At 37.9% G+C, this 22,992-nt stretch overlaps 2 protein-coding genes across 2 annotated transcripts; both read left to right on the forward strand.

Annotated features, from left to right (window-relative positions):
• The first annotated feature begins 9,093 nt into the window (after positions 1 to 9,093).
• On the forward strand, positions 9,094 to 10,047 carry LOC130040214 (olfactory receptor 14J1-like). Its single transcript, XM_056132226.1, has one exon. It carries the CDS (start codon positions 9,094 to 9,096, stop codon positions 10,045 to 10,047), a length of 954 nt encoding a protein of 317 aa, XP_055988201.1.
• Positions 10,048 to 15,655: 5,608 nt separating this feature from the next.
• On the forward strand, positions 15,656 to 16,594 carry LOC130040215 (olfactory receptor 14J1-like). The gene has a single exon (XM_056132227.1). The coding sequence runs from the start codon at positions 15,659 to 15,661 to the stop codon at positions 16,592 to 16,594; it is 936 nt and encodes a 311-aa protein (XP_055988202.1). The 5' UTR covers positions 15,656 to 15,658.
• Positions 16,595 to 22,992: the final 6,398 nt, after the last annotated feature.

Genomic DNA, 22,992 nt, shown 5'->3' on the forward strand with positions numbered 1-22,992 from the left:
CATGAGGTACAGTTGTAGACTTACAAATTTTTGTGCTTGGGTTTCAATTATACAATGATCAAGTAAGCATTGCTCTACCAGTGCCCATATTCCACCACCACTGATCCCAGTATCCCTCCCACCCCCCATCCTCCCCATCCCACGCTGCCTCTGTGGCAGGGCATTTTCTTTTGTTTTCTCTCTCCTTTTCAGTGCTGTGGTTTGCAAAAGAGGCATTGAGTGGTAAACATGTTCGGTCTATAGACTATTTTCAGCATGCTTCTCCCATCCTGGGAGGATCCTCCCAACACCCTTTATTTGGTACTCCCTTCTCTATCTGAGCTGCCTTTTCCCCCTAGCATGTGTGGTTGGCCTCCAAGCCATGGAGTAAATCTCCTGGTACTTATCTCGGCTATTCTTGGGTGTTAGTCTCCTATTTTGTTACTTTATGTTCTTGAGGGTTATTTTTAGGGTTAACGTAGAATTAGAAACCTATTAATCAGCTATAAATATAAGCATACACTCACTTTGAGAAATAATTTGTGTCTTGTTTCCAGATGAACTTTATCTGCCAGTTCAACTCCTGTACAATTCCATAGTTTGAGATCCTAAAGTATATATAATACAACTTAATCCAAATAATGATAATGACCACATTATTGAAAAAAGGTAATTATATTTTCAGTCTTCCAAAATTTTATGTATATAATATTTAATTCTTTTAAGATTTATCAATAGCTTTGGCTAGTGTCTAGTTTAAAATAAATCTAATTCTAAATGTTTAGTATTCTGTAATTAAAATGTTATTCACATCCAAGTTTACTTGGCTCAACATACATTGTTTAAAAACTGGTTAATTAATTTGATCTTTCATAGATGATATGCACATTGTGGGCTGTAGTACTTGCATGCATAAGTAACTACTTATTACATGATCGGCATTTATTATTTTACTTTAGAATTCCTTATAAACTAATAATTTTTAAATATAAAACTATATTGCATTGCAATCTTATATTATGCTTAACAGCTTTTCAAGTGTACTTCAGCAATATTATTATATTTTAACAATACACTGGGGAAGTATGTTCCTTGGAAATTTTCTACTGGGAAATTTTTCAGCTCAATTTATATGAGATTTTATGTTAAAGGTAATGGTTATGTTGAAACTCACCCAGACCTGCCTGTAGTTCAGACTTAGGGCCTGAAGACATGGGATAGCAGGGGTCTGCGGTGCCAAAGCCCAACAGTGCGAGCCTGGCAGTTCTGGAGGTCTCCAGGGATACAGCTGGCAAGTATCAGGAGATCCCACGGGGCTGGTATTGAACCTGTGTCAGGGACCAAGGAGACAGGTGGGGGCTGAGGCCAGCTCTGAGTGTAGAGGCCAGGATCAACACGTGACAGTACTTCCTGGTTCTCACAGCAGCCTTAAGCAGAGAGTGTGGGGTGGCAAATGAGAACCAAAGATGATGACCCAAAACTAGCAAAAAAAAAAAAGCAACAAAAACAAAAGCATTAAAGCATGTTGGGTACATGAAAAGTGTATGACCTAATCTCTGTACTATACAACTGACCATTTTTTTCTGTTATAAAATTGAAATGGAAATTTTGGCCTTTGTGATTATCATAATCAATGTTTGTTACTTTCACAGAGACAAAATAAATTTGTTAGCCTGGATATGACTATATAAAAAGTCTCCATATTAATAATGAAGTAACTCGTCTTTCACAAACAGCAGAACTATGACGAATTTCACCACGAGCAGTTTTCTTCTCATGGGTTTTTATGCCACGCCTGAGTTAGAAACCTTCTCTACTTTTCTGTTCTTCTTTCTGTACTTGTTGGCTTTAACTGGCAACATGCTCATCATCACCACAACTTCCCTGGATGACAGTCTCCAGTCCCCCATGTATTTCTTCCTGAAGCATCTCTCCTTGCTGGATCTCTGCTACATTTCTGTGTCTGTCCCAAGATTCACTTGTAACTCTTTTACACATAGTGGCAATATTTCCCTTTGGGGATACACAGTGCAGTGCTGAGCTGGCCATGCTCACAGTGATGTTCTATGATCGCTACGTGGTCATCTGTTTTCCACTGAATTATGATGTCATCATGGACGTCAGAACCTGTGTCCATGGAGTCGTCAGTATCTGGGTCAGTGGGGCCATCTCTGGAGTCATTCATGTAGAAGCTACTTTTTCCATCCACTCTGCCCCCGCATCATTCACCAGTTCTTCTGTGATACCCCCAGCTGCTGAGACTCTTCTGCTCCAATGAGTATCTGGGTGAGGTTGGTGTCACTGCCATGGTGGTTCTACTGTCATCTCTTTGTTTCCTGTTTATTGGATTCTCCTACCTGCACATTTTCTCTTCTGTGCCAAGGATGCCATCCACGGAGCGCAGAGCCAAGTCCTTTTCCACTTGCCTCCTTCACCTCACTGTTCTCATATTGTTTCTTTTTACTGATGCCTTCGAGTATTTCAAGTCTCCTTCTGACTCTCCAACTGCTTTGGGCCTGCAGTTCACTATTATATATATGGTCATTCCACCACACTCAGTCCAATGATCTATAGACTAAGAAACAAAGCCATCTATTTAGCTCTGAGAAAGGTGTTTCAAAGAAAAGAAGTACTTACTTCTCTTCATTCATTGTTAGGAGACAAATTCAATATATAATTGATAATATTTATAGCGTTAATTGGTAAATTTAACTTTTTGTGTTTTGGTCCACATGCAGTGGTATTCGGGGCTTACTTCTGGCTCTGTGCTCAGGGAACACTCCTGGTGGTCTAGTGTGAGTAGTTTGAGGAAATTCGGATCATTGTTAGGCTTATGCAATGTCAAGCAGTATTCAAGGTAAATGTCCTACCTGCTAAACTATCACACTTGCCCCATAGATTAAAATTTATGTGATGTTTTATGGTTGGTGAAACCTTTTTAAGCATATGTGCTACCTGGAAAACTAAAATAATCATATTTTCTGCTATAGAAAATGACTTTTGAATAATTTAAGTATTACCATACAAAATCACATGTGAAAATAACGCAAATTTCACTATGTTTAACACATCAACTTAATTTTATTTCTGTGCGCTGATGAATGAAAGAGTTAGATATTATATCCAAAGTTCATTTTCCTAGTTACACAGAAGTTTGTGCCATACATGGTGTTCAAGAATTCATGAGATCATGCTGATTCCAACATCAGTTTCTGTTCAGAACTCTACGTTTAACATTACACGGATCCTTCTAGGCTCCAAACAGACAGGCTAAAGTTTTCCTGAAAATATCTCAAACTCCATTTGCGTTGCCCCTTGTGATTATTGGATTATTATGGATTCATTCATATGGAATAAATATTGGAATAAAAAAATTGGGGAGAACCACAGAAATACAGGCTTTTAGTTTATATATTTATTTGAGGGGAAACCATTATTTACAAACTTGCTGACAATCTATACTCAGGCCTACAATGATATCTCACCACCCGTAAAAGAGTATAATTGAAAATTTTGCCATTTATAAAATGGTATCTATGGAGATATAGTCTGTACAGGATGATTTTATTTTGGAAAAATGTGATGTTCTATTCTATATTTATTATATTTTTAAATGACATTGTTTTGTCTTCTGCAATATATTCTGCACATTGTAAGCTTAATGTAGTATTAGACATTTATTCCACATATTTCATTTTTAAGTTGTTTCTCTTTTCATGATATGTTTCAATTTCCTTTAGGTAAATTACTGTGTCATATTAAAGAGTGATATTTCGCTTTGTCTTTGTCCAATTTGGATCGCTATAATTTATTGATTTTTGTCGAATTGTTATGGCTAGGATTTCTGTGTCTATGCTGATTACAGTAGGATAAACAATCCATTTCATACTGGTACACCGAAATATATGAAATGAAGACCAGGTAAGCCAGCTAGAGCTCCCCAGAATATGGACCACAAAAGAATCTTTAATTATTTGATAATGGTGGCAAAAATAACTAAAGTCAAAGCAAAGAAATGAACTATATCAAATTGAAAATGGTTTCTATGGCTAAAACAACCCTACAGTCTAAAACTAAAAAAAGCTATTAGCTGTGAGAAAATGTTTGCACACAAAATATAGTTAAAGGCTCATATGCATTATATACCAGGCTATCAAAATGCTCAACAGTAAAAGTATCAAAAATCCCATCAATAAAGGGAAAAAAGATAGAGACACTTCCTGAAGAAGACATACAGATAAACCACAATCATTTAAAAGAGTGTTCATTGTATTCTGATATCAGAGAAATGCAATAAAGAAATAAATGAATAAATAAATAAAACTTGACAGTGAGATAATATCTCACACCAGTGAGAATAACTGGGCTGGAGCGATAGCACAGCGGCAGGGCGTTCGCCTTACAAGCGGCCAACATGGCCGACCCGAGTTCGATTCCTCCGCCCCTCTCGGAGAGCCCGGCAAGCTACCGAGAGTATTCGATATGCCAGACACAGTAACAACAAAGTCTCCAATGGAGACGTTACTGGGCCCGCTCGAGCAAATCGACGATCAACGGGAGGGCCTTTTTAGTGAGAATAACACATATGTATAAAGGATTGGGATGACCAGTGCTGTTAATCGAAACCCTCTTTCATTTTTATTTGGAATGTCATTTGTTTCAGTGTCTATGGAAAGCATTATGAATATTTCTCAAAAAAAGAAGACATGCACATGCAATATGATTCAACAATTTAACTACTGGACATCTCCCCTCCCAAACTAAAAAATATTAACGTAAAACTGAGCATAATTGTGATCATTGCAATGCTGAACACAGCAGCCAAAACTTGGAAAGCCCAATGACAGGGGAATGGATACAAAAGTTATTTATAGATAATGCAATACTGTGCAGGTATAAGAAAAGATGAAATAGAGTTGGAGGTAGTATTGATGGAATCGGAAGGGATGTTAAGTGACATAAGTCAGAGAAGAAATGACAAATATCACTTATCTGTGGTATATGAAAATTTATGCCAAGAATGTCAGATAATATTGGATAGTATCAAACAATAACAAACCCTTGACCTTGCACTACAGAACTCAGATTGTTAGAATGTTGGGGAGAATAGATGGAGATGGAAAAGCAGATTACCATTCACCTAGACACAGTAGTGGAGAATCTGGAATACTTTGCTGGATACTTTGGTGAGGTGTAGTAACTTTGCACAATAATGCTCTAAGGTTTTAAACTACTCTAACCATGTTACCAAATCTATAATATAAAATATTAAATTAAAAAAAGACTAGGGTACTTATTTGCTTAATTGGCAGTAAACTAGGGTCTTTACTCATTTTTAAATAAAGTCAATTGCAATCTCAGGCATTGTCCTACAATATAATTATAAATTAAATCTTGATCGAGTCAATAAACTAGTTAAAAATTAATTTGTCTTACATCATAATCTGTACTCAAAACACAACTTATAATGTGTTTATTTTGTGATTCAATGAATACAAATAAAGCTATATTCCCACTAACTAGGTGAGATCATTAAATATTTCAACAGAAAAATATGTTGCAAGAAAACCCAACAAAATTAAAGTGTGGACCCTAGGGTGTTACACAGAATTGCCAATACCCAGAGCACCCAGGAACTCTGTTGCTGCTAATGGGATTTCATCCCAAATCCCAAATGGCCAAAAGACTTAATGGACTTGAGTCATACTTTCCACAGAATACATTTTATTTAAAGGATCTGAGTGGCAGAGATATGACTTCCGATAAGTGTCAGCTTCTGAGACTGACAGTTTGTCTTTATGATGAGGTAAGAAATTTCCAGGTGTGCTCTGGTGAGTTTCCTTAGGTTCTAGAAAGAAAGGCTATACTGTAAAATGGAGTGCAAATAAAAGAGATTTTGAGAGCATAAAAATAGTCATATCTTTATTGGAAATTATAAACCAAGATACAAAAAGTTTTATAACTTCATTAAATTTTGCCTTTCATTAAATATAGGAAGAAAAAAACCCTTCCATCCCAGAAACATCTTTGTGGAGTAATATGATGACTTCTCTGTCATTCATTTTTTTTTTTTTGCTTGTTGGGTCACACCCGGCAATGCACAGGGGTTACTCCAGGCTTAGCATTCAGGAATTATTCCTGGAAGTACTCAGGGACCACGCGAGATGCTGGGATTTGAAACCGGGTCAGCTGCATGCAAGACAAACGCCCTTACCGCTGTATTATTGCTCCAGCCCTGTCTTTTTATTCGGTACCTTCCACTCAAATATACACAGAGATGCACATCCACACATATGCTCAAACACCATCACCCAAAGAATGAACAAATGTGCCAAGAGGTTAGCTTTGATCTGTGCTGGGGACCACCTCTAAGGGGATAATTTCTCTCCACCAATCTCAGACTTAAACAACCTGCTAATTCAGCAATATTGATAATCATACACTCACAGTCAGAAATAATGACGTTATTTCTCTTATTTCCTTATGCTCTCTTCCCATTCCATTCCTATCTAGTTACATATTTTAAGATCCTACGGTATATATAATATATCATAGTTCTAACAATGGTCACAATTTCATATCAGAAAAAATGATTCAGATCAGTATTTTAGAGCCTTGTGAAATCTTTTCACATCAGAAATTTTTCATCAATTTTAGGATTTCAATGGATTTTGCTAGAGAACTAAATTTAAATAAACACAATATTTTTCAGTACTGCTTAGTCTATGCCTTATCTTAAGTGTTCTGTAGGTTCAACATTGATCTAACTACAGACTGTTTTCCTGAAAATACATACAAATTTTACTGTACTATTTGTATGCTTCAGTGACTCTCTCACTAATTAGTAACATTTAATATATAAATTTGAAATGAATCTTATCAACTTCTTCATATGTGTTGGGAGAAAATGATATTTATAACTCTGTACTATTTAACTGAAAGCTTGAAAAAATTATTTTAAAGTTTCTTTCAGGAATATTCTTATCCTTGAACAATACTCTTTCTTACTACCTTTTAGACTGGGGAATTAGGTTTTCAGGACACTTGATATGATATGTTATGTTAACCACATGGACTTTGAGCATATCCTAATTTGTGTATAGGTCCTATCAACACACTCTATTTTGAAATTGTGTTTTTTTGGGGTGAGAGAGACAGCTTAGCAGGCTGAGCACAGACTTTGCAGCAGGAAACTGGGGAATCCCCAAGCTCTGCAAAGATCAACCTCTGAGCACAGAGTTGAGTCATCCCCGAGCACTGCTGACCTATCACCAGATAAAAGCAGATAGCAAAATAAGATGTTTTTTCTGGAGGAAAACATTCATTGTTTATTCTTATCTGTTGATATTTTGTGTGTTCACTGGTTTATATACTCTAGAAATCTAGGATGAGAATTTCACACCCTTTAGACTGACCTTCGTTATTTTATTTATTCATTTATTTATTTTATTTATTTATTGAATCACCGTGAGAAAAGTTACAAAGTTTTCAGATTTTAGTCTTGGTCATCCAATGATCAATCACCCCTCCCCTCAGCAGTAATTATTTTTCACCATCAAGAACCCAAATATACCCCCCTTCCACCACTCCCGATGCTTGTGAGGCAGATGATTTCTACTTAACTCTCTCTCTCCTTTGAATATATTCATTATTTTGAAAAAATGCACCATTATTTTTCGGAACTTCCCCCCATGACCTTCCATTCTTACCTTCTACCTTCCTTCCCTTTCTCTCAGGCAATCACAGAGTTTTCCCAGCATCTAAGGCTGGTTTTGCTGTTTGGTCTTCTGTTTCTAACCAAGAGCCCAAGCAACTGGCATTCCAAAAAAATATTGAGAAGAAGAAAAAGCACCAGGAAGTTTTGCTCTCATGCATGATAAAATTATAAACCCCCTAAAATTAACTACTCTATGGTCCTAGTAATGTGTGCATAGGACAGATGATGATAGTGAATAGAGATTGTAGAAGCTTATTTCTAAGTGTTGTATTGAGCTGCATAACACTTTAGATGGAGAGTGAGGTTCCCAACAGTTCTCAAGGGGCCCCCATCTCTAGAAGTGACTCTCACATACAGGGGCAGCTGTTCCATTATAGAGACTGAGGGTGAGGAGCTGTGGGCCAACCAATGCCAGGGAGTGGTCCCAGGAGTGCTCAGAGACCTCGAGATCGTACAGTGCTTGTGGGGGTAAGGGGTATGTGATACCAGAGACATAATTGGCTTCCTCTATAAGCAAGGCAAGATACCAGTACTTTTTTGATGGTTTTATTTTTATGTGCACATATTTATAAATGGATATATATACACATATATGTATATATATATATATTTAGTATAATGAGAGTCAGAAGAACCCCAACATTGCTGAGGGGATCCCTGGTCTACCTTTCTAGTGTATTGAAAAACACAAGTTGCAGTTCAAAGCTGGGTCCAAAATGGAGAAACTACGATCCTGTCATGCTGGGAGGACCGATTTCCGTCTGGTAGTACTCGAAAATTCTCCATGACTCACTTTGCAGTGCTCAGAAACCGCTTTGGGCAAGGAATCAAATGCAGGGGTCTCAGTGCTCTGCAAGTAGGAGTCTCACGCTCTGCTCCTTCACATTTGGTTCTCAACAACCCCTAGAACAGAGATGGGAGTGGCCTCGGCATCACGATGAGTGGCCTAAGAGCAAACAAATAAATAAAACCAAAAAATCCCCAGAAATTCCAAAAATCACCAGTGAAAAAAGTAAAAAAGAAAACAGAGTTATGATCATCCAAAATACGTAACCTAAAAATCTTTTATGCTATGCCCCCACTCCTGTACTTTGCTCCCTTTTAACCTATTCCCGAGGATCCTATACTGATATCATTTGTAAAATAGAAATAGCAAAGCTAGAATGCATAATTTATCATGACAAGTATCTATTCCTAATAGCAAAGTAGTTAAATTGTTTGAGATGCTTAAGACTATACAAAACCTCTCACTTTTCTAAAGGAAAAGTTTTGATTCTGACTTCTTACCCAAACTTCATGGTGTAGACTGATGTTACAAAAACAATTTCTCTTCAAAGATTCCATGTTGTCTTGCAGTCAAGCACAGTAAGAAGTCAAGGACTATGGATAATTTCAACATGAGTGGGTTTCTTCTCTTGGGATTTTCTGCCAAACCTCAACAAGAAGTCTTTTATGCTTCTGTGTTCTTAGTCTTATACGTGTTGGCTTTAGCTGGCAACATGCTCATCATCACCACAACTTCCCTGGATGACAGTCTCCAGTCCCCCATGTATTTCTTCCTGAAGCATCTCTCCTTGTTGGATCTCTGCTATATTTCCGTGACTGTGCTGAGATTCATTTACAACTCTTTCAAACACAGCGGGAATATTTCCCTCTGGGAATGCATCGTGCAGTGCTTTGCTTTGGTTTCCTGTTGTTCTGCCGAGGTGGCCATGCTCACAGTGATGTCCTATGACCGCTATTTGGCCATCTGTCTTCCCCTGCGCTATGAAATCATCATGAATGTCAGAACCTGTGTCCATGGAGTCATCGGTGTCTGGGTCAGTGGAACCATCTCTGGAGCCATGCATACGGCAGCTACTTTCTCCATCCACTTCTGTGGCCCCCACATCATTCACCAGTTCTTCTGTGATGTCCCCCAGCTCCTGAGACTCTCCTGCTCTAGTGAGTTCATGAGTGAGGTAGACGTCACTCTCTTTACAGCTTTTCTGTCATTTCTTTGTTTCCTGTTTATTGGATTCTCCTATGTGCAAATATTCTCTTCGGTACTGAGGATGCCATCTGCGGAGGGCAGAGCCAAGGCCTTTTCCACTTGCCTCCCCCACCTTGCTGTTGTCGTATTATTTCTTTCCACTAGTACCTTTGAGTATTTCAAGCCTCATTCGGACTCTCCAACTGCTTTGGACATGTTGCTCACTATTATTTATACGGTAGTTCCCCCAACTTTGAATCCAGCAATCTATAGCCTGAGAAACAAAGCCCTAAAGTTAGCTCTGAAAAAGATTTTTCAAAGAAGAAAAGAAGCACTTAATTCCATTCATTCCTTATTGGGAGACAAGTTCAATATATAATTGCTAATATTTATAGAATTGATTGATAAATATTTGCATGTGTTAGCACCACAGTTGGTGGTATTCATGTCTTGCTCCTGGTTCTGTGCTCAGGGATCACACCTTGTGTGTTAAGGGGACCTTATGGGCAGCTGAGAATTGAACCATGATCAGTAGTATGCAAGGGAAATTCCTACTTGCTGTACTATCACTCTGGCCTCAATAGATTAAAATTTATTTATGCTTGATTGTATGATTCATAGTTCATGCTTTCCCCTCTGTCCTTTCTTCCTGCACCGCAGGGAGCTTAGATTTATTGAGTTAGACCCATCACAGTGCGCCCAAGGCTTTCTCCCATTTCTCTGTCTTTAAGTTCTCCTTTGTGTTCAGCTTCCCCTATCTGTTAATCACTTATCTCAAAATTAGACTCTGTGACTTGTAATGTCAGGTTCTTGTAGACCTCTGGATTTTGCATATGCAAATGAAATATTGCTTTTCTCTTTCTTTTTATGTCCTTTGCATAGTTTACTTTAGAGCAATATCCCTTTTGTATAGACACAGGAAGACAGTTAAAGCTATGCTTTTGTAAATTGTGGGTTAATTAACTCCCAGTAATATTTGCTTCAGGGCATCTGTCATTTTCACTTGACTTAAGCCTCAGTTGTCCTTAGTTCCTCACACCTCAGAAAGTGGGTTCTGATGAAGGAATTGGATGGACCCAGGGCAAGCTATAAACTACTCTGACATCAAAAAGGGACAGTTCAAGTGCCATAAAACTTATAAGAATTAAGAGCACAGATATGGGCAAACACTATCATGACCCCAAAAGGTTTGGCTGAATAATGACCCCGTATGGTTAGGAAGGACTAATCTGGCCTAAAGACTGTAGTCTGGAATATATAGCAAGATGACCCCAGATATCCCCAGGAATGCCACCCTTTAAGCTTAATATATCTCGTAATGTTTCCATACAAAATGACTAATATTCTTAAGAAGTAAATTTAAGCTGACTGTTTAAATGGATATAAACTAAGGAAAGGAGAAATATGCCCCTAGATGGAATTCCACCCTTGGGCAGATCTTCTAGCAGGATGAGTTCTTTGTCTTAGAAGAAGCTTCCCTGGAAGGAAGGACTTTACATATGTTGATTATGTGATCTCACTGATGTATAATTGCTACCCCAAGCTTTGATATTTTGGCTCTTCACTAAATAATGCCAGGAGATGGGAATTGGGGGCAGTGTAAGATTGGAATGGGGAGAGTGCAACTGGATGGACACAGTAAAACTGGATGGAAAGAGTGAAACTGGATGGGAAGTGTGAGACTGGAATGAGAGGCATTGTATGCGTGGAATGGGGACGAAGATTGGAATAAACAGTGACTGATACCCAACCAGCCTGGTGGCCCTCTTCTCTTCTTAATGCTTCCAGCAGCAGTGGCCAGCTGAGGTGGGGAAGTGGCTCCTGACTACCAAAAGCCCGCAGCATGCACCCACATTTTTTGAACACACAGTTGATGAAACCCTTTTATATATGTGCAACTTGGAAAAGTAAAGTAACCATACTTTGAGCTACAGGAAACAATTTGTGAATATTTTCATTTTTATGCAACAAAATCAGATGTGAAAATAATACATATTTCTCCATGCTTAAGAAATCAACTTAAGTCTCTTTCCCAAGTAATTTATGTGGTGATGATGGAAAACAGTTAGATATAACATTCATCAATTATTTACCTAATTTCACCAAATTTTTGAAAATGCAGAATTGATGATATCGCTCTGATTTGAACATCACTAGTCATTCAGAACTCTGTAATTTTTTACCAATGCAAAACTTGCCCTGAAAACATCACATACACCATTTGCTTTGCCTCTTCAGATTACATGTTTACTCTGGATATTCATAAGGTATAAATATTTATATGATAAAATAATCTGGAAAGCCACATGAAAACAGGATTATATTTTATATATTGATTTCTTAGGCACTATTATTTAAAAATATTGACAACATAGTCTCAGGCCGACAATGTTCCAGCTCCAATCTCAAGAACTGTAAAGGCATAATACTGAAAATTTTTGTCATTTAGAAGAGGGTATGGTATATAAGAGATAATTTGGAGGTATAGTATGTAAGAGATAATTTGATGCTTGGATGAATTGATGTCCTATTTTAAATTTTTTACATTATGAAATGTTAGGACTTTGTCTTCTGAAATATATTCTCCATCCACATTGTAAGCTTAGCCTGATATTAGACATTTATCAATATATTTAAAATTTCTACTTTTTTCCCTTTCATGATGTGTTCTAATTTGTTTTATGTATGTGATCATGTCATATGTGAATAGTGATATTCTCTGTGTCTTCTTATCATATGGATCTCAATGATTTATTTTTCTTGCCCAATTGTTGTGACAAGGATCTGAGAGTACACGGATTACAGCTTGATAAAGGAAACATTCTTGTTTTGTGCTTCATTTCAATCTTTCAATCTTTTGCAATTAACTGTGAGAAAAGAACATGGTATTAGAACAAAATTCAGTGAATATATGCACTGTCCTCCTGTTGTTCATCAATTTGCTCAAGTGGGCCCGGTAACGTCTCTGTTGTTACTGTATTTGGCATATTGAATACCTCACAGGTAGCTTGCCATGATTTGCCGTGCAGGCGAGATACTCTCGGTAGCTTGCTGGGCTTTCCGAGAGGGACGTAGGAATTGAACCCAGCCCGGCCAGGCTGGTTGTGTGCAAGGCAAACGCCCTACCGCTGTGCTATCGCTCCAGCCTTCTGTGCTATTGCTCCAGGTAAATATATCCAGAGTTGTCCAGCATATGGGCCCCCAAAAATCAGCAATTATTTGAAAATAATATCAAAAATAATAAAATAATGGTAAACAAATAAACTTCATAAAATTAGAAATGGTTTCTGTGACCAAAAGACCAGTAACTGACTAAAAATTAAAAGACACCCTATGAAGTATAAGAAAATATTTACACAAATAATTCAGAAAAAGGCTAATATCCATTGTATATTATGCTAGCAAAATGCCCAAGAGTAAAAGTAACAAAAATCTCATTAAAAATGTTGAAGAAAATAAACAGACACTTCCCTGAAGAGGTCATACAGGTGACCCACAGACATGAAGATGTTCTCATTGTCTTCTGTTATCAGGGACAAGCACGAAAAATTAAAAATGAATCAATAAATAAAATAACATTGAGATAACATGTCACATATGTAACAGTGTCCTATATTTCAAAATTTTGGAATGACCAGTGCTGTGATACAGGAACCCTCATTCACTGTTGGTTGGAATGTTGTCAGTTTCAGTGTCTATGGAAAGTATTATGAATATTTCATATAGAAGTAAAAACAGGCCTCGAAAATGATTCAGCAATTCAATTTCTTGACATCTACCCCACCCAACAAAATAAAACTCATTAACATCATAATTAAGAAAAACTTTTTCATTACAATGATTAGTACAATAGCCAGGACTTAGAAACAACTCAAATGTCTAATTACAGAAGAATGGAAACTGAGGTTATTATATAGATAATGCAATACTGTGCAGATATCAGAAAAATTAAATCAGACAGTTGGCTTCAATGTCTATGGAATTGGAAGGTATATAAGTGAAATAAATCAGAAGGTAAATGACAAAACATATGGTCTCCCTTCTCTGTGGTATACAGAAAGAATGGCCAAGATTGTACAATAAAACTGGAATAAATGGAACAATGAGAAACCCTTAGCCTTGCTTAACAAAACTCATATTACCAGAAAGTGGGGAAGAGATAGAGAAGGAAATGACAGATTACAGGTCATATAGGGACAGTGGAGGATATAGGATACTTTGCTTGGAAACTTTGGTTAGGCGCAGTAAATTTGTACATTATGCTTTAAACTTTAATACTACTATAAACATGTTAGCAAATCTATAATATAAAATATTAAAATTTTTAAAAAACTACATAACTTCCTTGCTTAATTTGTAATAAATTATTCATTTTAGCCCATTTTTAAAGAAAGGTAAACACAAACTTGGGTACTATTCCATGATTAAACTATAAATTAAATTTTCTCCAGTCAATAAAATTCATTATAGAAATTGATTTGTCTTGTAGAATATTCTGTAATCAAAACACAACTTATAATGTATTTATGATGTGATTCAATGAACAGAAATAAAGATGTACTTCCAGCAACTCTGTGTGGTAATTAAAATAACTTCCAGAAAATGTGTTGCAAGAAAAAGCCCAATAGAATTGCAAGTTTGGACCCCAGGGTGTTGCACAGAATTGCCAATACTCAGAGCACCCATGATCTCTGTGGCTGCAACGGGACTTCACACCTAACCCCAAATGGCCAAAGGATTGAAAAGGACTCATGTTTTTCTTTCCATAGACTATGTTTTAATGAAAGGAACTGAGTGGCAGAGATACAACTTTCAGCTAAGTGTCAGCTTCTGAGACTGATAACTTGTCCCTATGATGAGGTAAGAAATCTCTAGGCGTGTTCTGGGGACTTTCCTTAGGTTGTAAAAACCAAGCTATGTAGCAAATGCAACAGATTTTGAGGGCATAAAAAAGAATCATACGTTTACTTGAGAATTTTAAGCAAAAATACATAAATAAACATTATTCTAATTAAGAATTGGAAGAGAAACTCCATCTACTGCAGAAACATTTTCTGGAGTAAAACAATCACTTCTGTCCTTATCAATCCCTTTTATTTCTAGGGCGGGTGGGTGGGATGTTGCTGGGTCCTCCAGTGCCAGGGAGCAACTAGGCTCCCCAGAAGTGCTCATGGACCTCAGGACCAGCAATGCTTTTGGAGGAGGCATGTGGTACCTGGGACCTAATAAGGACCTCATCTGGTCCTAATCAGGTACATGAAGTACCTAATCTGATACACGAAGAACAACTCTGAGCTCTATACCAATACCATATTTCTATGTGAATATTTGTTTTCATTGAGGGAGGGCAGAAACGACCCAATATGTATTGGGGCAACCCCTGTGCCAATCCCTTGATATTCTGTTAACCAGGCCGGCAGTTCCGAGCTAAATCCCAAGAGTCAGGTACCCCCAGGTTCCTGCCATTCTGAGGATGAAGGGAACCAGTCTGGCAGTGCTCAAGGGCCTCCAGGACTCACTGGTAATGCTCAGAAACTGCCTGGTGCAAGGGATCAAACCCAGCTGGGGGCAAGAGGGTGCTTTGGATGCAGAATCCCACGCATTGTTCTTTCACAGGTGATTCTCAGAAACCCCTGGGAACTGAGCTAGGAATGACCTCCAGCATCACCGTAGTGTCTAAAACCAAACAAAAAGTAAAGCATAAAACCACTTTGGGCACTTGAAAGCATATGAACTAACCTCTGTACTATATAACCAACCATTTATTAATTTTTTCTATTTTGAACTGAAATAGAAATGTTAACATTAATAATCTTCATAGTGTTCATTCCTTCACAAAGACAATGTAAATTTGTCAGTATGGTTACCACTACATAAAAAATCTATTTATAGTGAAGAAGTTCTTCACTATACATTCAGGTTCTTCATTGATGTTATTAAAAACATCTATTAAAAACTGTCTATCATGTCTTATAGGCAACAGCAGAAGTATGACAAATTTCACCATGAGTGGATTTCTCCTCATGGGGTTTTCTGCCAAGCCTGAGCTAGAAATCTTCTATGCTTCCCTATTTCTTGTTCTGTATTTGTTGGCTTTAGCTGGCAACATGCTCATCATCACCACAACTTCCCTGGATGACAGTCTCCAGTCCCCCATGTATTTCTTCCTGAAGCATCTCTCCTTGCTGGACCTCTGCTATATTTCAGTGACTGTGCCAAGATTCATTTACAACTCTTTCATGAACAGTGGGAATATTTTCCTCTGGGAATGCATAGTACAGGTCTTTGCTTTCACCCTCTGTGCTGTTGCTGAGACGGCCATGCTCACGGTCATGTCCTATGACCGCTACGTGGCCATCTGCCTTCCCCTGCGCTATGACGTCATCATGGACGTCAGAACCTGTGTCCATGGAGTCGCCGGAGTCTGGGTCAGTGGGGCCATCTCTGGAGCCATGCACACGGCAGCTACTTTCTCCATCCACTTCTGTGGCCCCCGCGTCATTCACCAGTTCTTCTGTGATATCCCCCAGCTCCTGAGACTCTCCTGTTCTAAGGAGTACCTGGGTGAGATCGGTGTCACTGCCTTCGTGGCTTTTCTGGCCCTTCTCTGTTTCACGTTTATTGGGTTCTCCTACGTGCACATCTTCTCTTCCGTGCTGAGGATGCCATCTGCGGAGGGCAGAGCCAAAGCCTTCTCCACTTGCCTCCCCCACCTCGTTGTTGTCATATTGTTTCTTTCTACATGTGCCTTCGAATATTTCAAGCCTCATTCTAACTCTCCAACTGCTTTAGACATTTTTCTTACTATTCTTTACACAGTTGTTCCCCCAACAATCAATCCAATGATCTATAGTCTGCGAAATAAGGCTATCACGTCGGCTATGAGTAAGGTCTTTCAAAAAAGACTAGCATACCTCTTTTGTTGAGACACTTCATTCTCAGTTGTTGGAGAAATTCAAAACATACTGGGTCTTTTCATTTCATTTCATCATCCTATTATTCGTCGATTGCCTCGAGCAGGCCCTAGTAAAGTCTCTTTCATCCTAGCCCTGAGATTATATTCAAGGCTCTTTAGGAGAATGAGACCCATCATTGTTACTGGTATTTGGCATATTTGGTACGCCACGGGGAGTTTGCCAGACTCTGCCCTGTGGGCAGGCTACATTCGATAGCCTGCAAGTTTGATTACTGGGTCTTAATCAATTAAAAAATTAAAATCGCAAATATTTTGTGACACAACTTTTTCTTTGTGCTACTTGAGTAATAAAATTACTTGGTCCTAGGAATATATATGTACTACTTAAAAACTACTCTTGTGGATATCTTAACTTAAATTATAGTACACAAAAACCGGTGTGAAAATAATGCAAATTTTATGATGTTTAAGATGTCAACTTGGTTTCTTTTCCTAATCATTTTGTGATGATTATGGAGGTGACCATATATAGAATTAACTACTCATTTGTTTATACCTAATATACATTAGTGTCATTGGTCATTTCTATAAAATGACATACAATAATGTATAATATAAGAATTCACAAAAAAGTCGTAAGTCTTAGTATTTTTGGCCATTTGGAATCTCAGTTGTCTTCAACATTGTCATTCTCCAGTCAGATATGCTGCAGTCTTTGTGAAAGTTTCATTTTTCTACTCACTTGGCCTTTTCGATAAAATGGATTATTTTGCAAGTTTGCGGAAGAAATGTTAATGTAACAATGTAATTGGTGAGAACATCTGATATAACTGCTTATAAAAGTTCAAATGAACACATAATAATAAACAGATGTATTATAATATAAATATGTTATAGTTATATAATTATCTTATAGTAATAGGTATACATGCTAATAAAATGAAAGCATAATTTTAATAACTAAATTACTATGGTGGGATCTGCAAGTTCATATATTAATACCAAACATTTTAACACTATTTTGACTTTCTAAGTATAATAAATCAAAGCTATCTGCCTATCTAGACTAATTCTCATCAAAATTGAAAATTTAATTTCTAGATTCATCAGCATTAAGAGAATGAAAGAAAGATAGTTGAACTTAATTAAGTTTTCACATGGAAAAATACGGTTATCCACAAAATGAGCAAGTAAAGTGACAAAAAAACCATGTAAAAGAGAATAAAAATCAGAAATTGTGTAAAGGGCAAGAGAAAAACATGCACCTTCACAGGTAACAAAGCATGTATTTTTCTCATTTCTGTGCTCTGAAGAATGGACAACAGGCCATTTATAATTAAAAGAGAAAATGGAAATAAATTAATTTAGGCACTTCACAGATTCATAAAATTAAAATTCAACAGGCTTAAAAATATAACAAATACTGGCTTATACCTCTAAAATAAATTCACTAGGAGCATATCTAAGAAAAAATGCAAAATGATGAATGTAAAACTTTAACATTTGTTGTAGAAGATTTATTGTTCTTCAGTAATTTTTCCACAGGTGTTGGGACAATGTATTTCTACCTTCCAAAGACAAAAAGACAACTGACTCATTATCATTGTTTATGTAATTATTTTTCTTAAGTGAATTTTAGGGACAACTTGTCAGAAATCATACAGCAATATAGGTATGGGAATTACTAATCTGTTCAAATGAACAAATCAATCTACTATATACTAAATAAATTTTTGTTTGGGTTCACTGCTGGCTGTGCTCAGGGCTTACTTTTGGCTCTTGTTCAGAGGTCAGTCCTCGCACCGACCCCATGTGGGGTACCATATGTGCTGTTGGACACTGAGTGTTCGTTGCGTATTAGGTTAGCACCATAATTTCTGTACTAGCTCCCTAGTCCCTACTTTATTATTTATCTTAATTTGTGAAATGACAATGCTGGTCTCTCTAATACATACCAATCCTTCAGAGAGCTAACACTGCTATGAGGTCTTATATATAATAAATGAAATAATTCTGATGAATTAAACATTTTTATATTCCTTCTATTTTCATGTCTACATCTATCATGAATTATACAGCCTTAGAAATCTACATTTTAATATCTCAATGCAAGTGTTCTCCGAGAACAAATTTATTTTCTTTTGTCTGATGCCACCAGAAACCTGTAGATCTTTTTCATCATTCAGCATAGATTTTACTCTCTAAACTCAGGAACATGTAGGCATGCATTCCCTCAGTGGTATTTATTGTAAACTACCTGAAAAGTAAAGTTTTTAAAGAAAATGTTTACAAAGAGAGCATCTATATTATATCTGTAGCAAATTTATTATCAAAATGACTCACACTTTGATATCATAACCCCAAATAAAAACATAATAAATGATTTGGAGTGAATATAAGGTCATTAGTCTGAATGATGCCAGTATTTTGTTTAAAAAATTCCCCTTTATTTAAATACTGATTTACGAAGTTGTTCATGATACAGTTGTTACAGGTCTCCAATATTTCAACACCCATCCCACTACCAGTATGACCTTCCCTCCAACATTGCCCCCATTTTCCCAGCCACCCCCATTCCTGCCCCCTTAGAAGGCTCAACATAATTTATTTTAAATTACTTGGAACAAGTAATGACTACTGGAATTAACAAAAAATACTTCAGTATAAAAGAAAGAAATTGCCTATAAAGAAGCATCCTTAAGTTTCACAGCTGATTTGTCTGATGAAACCTTGACAGCCCGAAAACAGTGTGAGATATAGTGAAAAAACTCAATGAAATAAATGCCTCAGGGGGTATGGTACCGCCAGCAAGTCAATTTGTACCTGTGCGGTGAGTGCATCAGCAGCCTGATGGCACCTTCAGGCTTACAGATACCCCAAAATTGCTGCTGCTTCTTTGGCCAGACCCCAAAAACTTGGAGCAAATGTTTACCAAGAAAGCAAACAGCCAAAAGTTAGGTATGTGTGAGACACACCCACAAACCACCTCTGGCTTAGCTATATAATTGGAGGCATGGCCTTTCTGGTTCCTGTTTGAACTCCTTAACAGACATCATCCCAAAGACTCAGAAACAAATCTCAAAACCCAACGGCTTTGGGCAGGAATGCGTCCAGTCCCTGCAGTAGGTTACAGGAGCTGGACCACCCCAGGTGGTAATAGGTTTTGTGTCTTGGCCTGTTCCGCCTGGCGACCAGGTGGCTGGCATCCTTCAGAGGATGCCACTGGACAGTCAGGTTTGGGCCCACAATGACGAGACACGTGGGGCCTCACGGGATGGGGGTGGACCTGGCCCTTTCCTCCCCGTCCCAACAAGACCCTGAGTCACTGCACATGAATAGCCTCTCTGGCTCCTGAACAAGCTGCTTAACAGCCATGATCCCAGAGACTCAGAAACAAATCATGAAACCCAGTGTCTTTTGGCAGAAATACGTCCAGACCACACGGTAGGTTAGTGTCACTGGGCCACCCCAGGGTGGAAAGGGTGCTGTCCCTCTGCCTGCTCCCCCTTGGCGGCTTGTTTGCAGCCAGCTGCCAGAAGCCATTGGACAGTCAGGTTTGGGCCAGCAGTAACGAGACATGCGGGGCTTCACGGGATAAGTGTGGAAGCGGCCCTTTCCCTCCTACCCTAACGAGACCCCAAGTCGCCGCCCACGTTTAGCCCCTATGCCTCCTGATCAAGCTGCTTAATGGCCATGATTCCAGAGACTCAGAAATAAATCGCAGAACCCAGTGACTTTTGTCAGAAATCCCTCCATATATAATTGTTAAAATTTCAGAATTTCAAAATCATGTAGCCACTACTGCAGCCACGCAACATCATACGTTATTTATAACCAGCAATAGAAAACAAATTGTCTACCATTGCCCTTTCAGCAGATCTGAGTGTTGGGGTAAAACCCCAAATAATAATGGTGGATCTGGTGTCAAAATATTGAATGTAATCAAAGTATCGAGAGAGCAATGTGGAAATCATCTGCCCCACAGGTAGGGGTAGGGTGTGGGATGTGGGATGGGGGTATACTAGGGTTTTGCGGGGTGGAGAATGGGCACTGATGAAGGTACGAGTGTTTCATTGTACGACCAAGACTTAAACTCGAAAGCTTTGTAACTGCTCTCATGATGATTCAATAAAGAAAATTATAAAAAATGAAAGAAAAATAAATGACTCACCAAATATACTTTACCCAGAGAGACTCCCATTCGTAACAGAAGGAACGACACATAGTTTCACAGACAAACAACAGCTCAGGAACGTCAAAGACTCAAAACCATGGAACAACTAAATGGGCTACTTTAAGACAGGACAGGCCCCTCAAATACACCAAATTTTAACAGAAAAATGGGACAAAACCCTATAACAATAATCTCTCTCAACGTCAATGGGCTAAATGCACCAATTAAAAGACACAGAGTGGAAGGGTGGATTAAAAAATTGAACCAAACATTCTGCTGCCTGCAAGAAATACATCTCAATAGTCAGAGCAAATACATGCTCAAAGTCAAAGCTGGGAAACAATTTTACAGGCAAACAACTCCCATAAAAAAGCTGGGGTACCCATCCTAGTATCAAACCAGATTGATTTCAGCCTGAAAAAAGTCACAAGAGACAGTGAAGTCCATTTCTTATTGAACAAGGGATCTGTACAATAGGAAGAACTTACAGTACTAAATGTATATGCACCTAATGAGGGACCAGCAAAGTACTTAAAACAACTACTCATAGACTTGAAAAAGGACACCAATAGCAAGACAATACTTGTGGGAGACTTCAACACCACTTTATCACCGCTTTATTGATCAACTAGACACAAGCTTAGCAAGGAGATACTTCATCTGAGGGGAAAAAATGGAAGGAAGGGGTTTAGTAGATATATACAGAACACTTCATCCTCTAAAAGCTGAACACACATTCTTCTCAAGTGTGCATGGAACATTCTTCAAGTTAGACCACATGCTGAGCCATAAAACATACCTCCATAAAATTAAGAAGATAGAGATTGTATCAATACTCTTCTCATAAAACAATGCACTGAAATTAGAAGCAAATCACACACATAAACAGAAAACTACATCAAACACCTGGCAATTAAACAGTTCTCTATTGGATAACGAATGGCGTAGAAAGGAAAGCAAAGAGGAAAACAAAAGATTTCTTGAAATGAATGAAAATGTGGACACGAGTTACCAAAACTTATAGGACAGAGCAAAGGATGTGTTAAGAGGAATGTTTATAGCTCTCCAAGTATTCCTTGAGAAGGAGGAGAGAGCCCACATAAGTAATCTAACTTCACACCTTAAGAGCATAGAGAATGACCAAGAGAAGCCCAATCCAAACAGGAGTAAGGAAATAATAAAATTCAGAGTAAAAATTAATGAGATGGAAACCCAAAAAACAGTCCGAAAGATCAATGAAACCAGCTGGTTCTTCGAGAATATAAACAAGATCGATAAGCTTTTAGCAAAACTCACAAAGAAAGGGAGAGAGAAAACCCCAATAAACCGAATAAGAAATGAAAATGGGGTCATTACAACAGAAATTACAGAAATTCAATGGATCCTCAGAAAGTACTTTGAGAAGCTTTATGCCACGAAACATGAAAACCTCAAGGAAATGGATAAATTCCTAGATTCCTATAGACACTCAAGGCTGAAACAAGAAGACCTGGAATACCTGAACAGACCTATCACCATCAAGGAAATTGAAATGGTAATAAAAATTATTCCCAAGCACAAAAGTCCCGGCCAGATGGATTAACTAGTGCATTCTTCCAAATCTTTAAAGAGGAGCTACTCCCAATCCTCTTTAAGCTTTTCTATGAAATGGAAGTATCAAAAACACTTCCGAACAGTTTTTATAAAGCAAATATCACTCTGATACCAGAAGCAGACAGAGATGCCACAAAGAAAGACAATTACAGGCTGATATCCCTGATGAACACAGATGCAAAGATCCTCAACAAACTATTAGCAAATAGAATCCAAAGACTCGTCAAAAAGATCATACACTATGACCAAGTAGGATTCATCCCAGGGATGCAAGGATGGTTTAACATTCGGAAATCAATCAACATAATCCATCATATCAACAAAAGAAAAGATAAAAAGCATATGATCCTATCAATAGATGCATAGAAAGCATTTGACAAGATCCAGCACCCGTTTATGATGAAAACCCTTGCCAAAATGGGTATAGAGGGAACTTTCCTCAATATACTTAAAGCAATCTACCACGAGCCTACAGCAAGCATCATCCGCAATGGAAAAAAACTGAGAGACTTCCCTCTAGGATCAGGGAGCAGACAAGGATGCCACTCTCTCCACTGCTGTTCAATATAGCACTGGAAGTACTTGCATTAGCGGCTAGGCAAGAAAAAGATATTAAGCGCATTCAGGTAGGAAAGGAAGAG

Source organism: Sorex fumeus, unplaced genomic scaffold (genome assembly GCF_029834395.1).
Source record: "Sorex fumeus unplaced genomic scaffold, SorFum_2.1 ptg000094l, whole genome shotgun sequence".
Classification (NCBI taxonomy): domain Eukaryota; kingdom Metazoa; phylum Chordata; class Mammalia; order Eulipotyphla; family Soricidae; genus Sorex; species Sorex fumeus.

Coding starts and splice junctions, on each gene's coding strand:
- LOC130040215 (XM_056132227.1), top strand. CDS start 15,659: ATGACAAATTTCACCATGAGTGGATTTCTCCTCATGGGGTTTTCTGCC.
- LOC130040214 (XM_056132226.1), top strand. CDS start 9,094: ATGAGTGGGTTTCTTCTCTTGGGATTTTCTGCCAAACCTCAACAAGAA.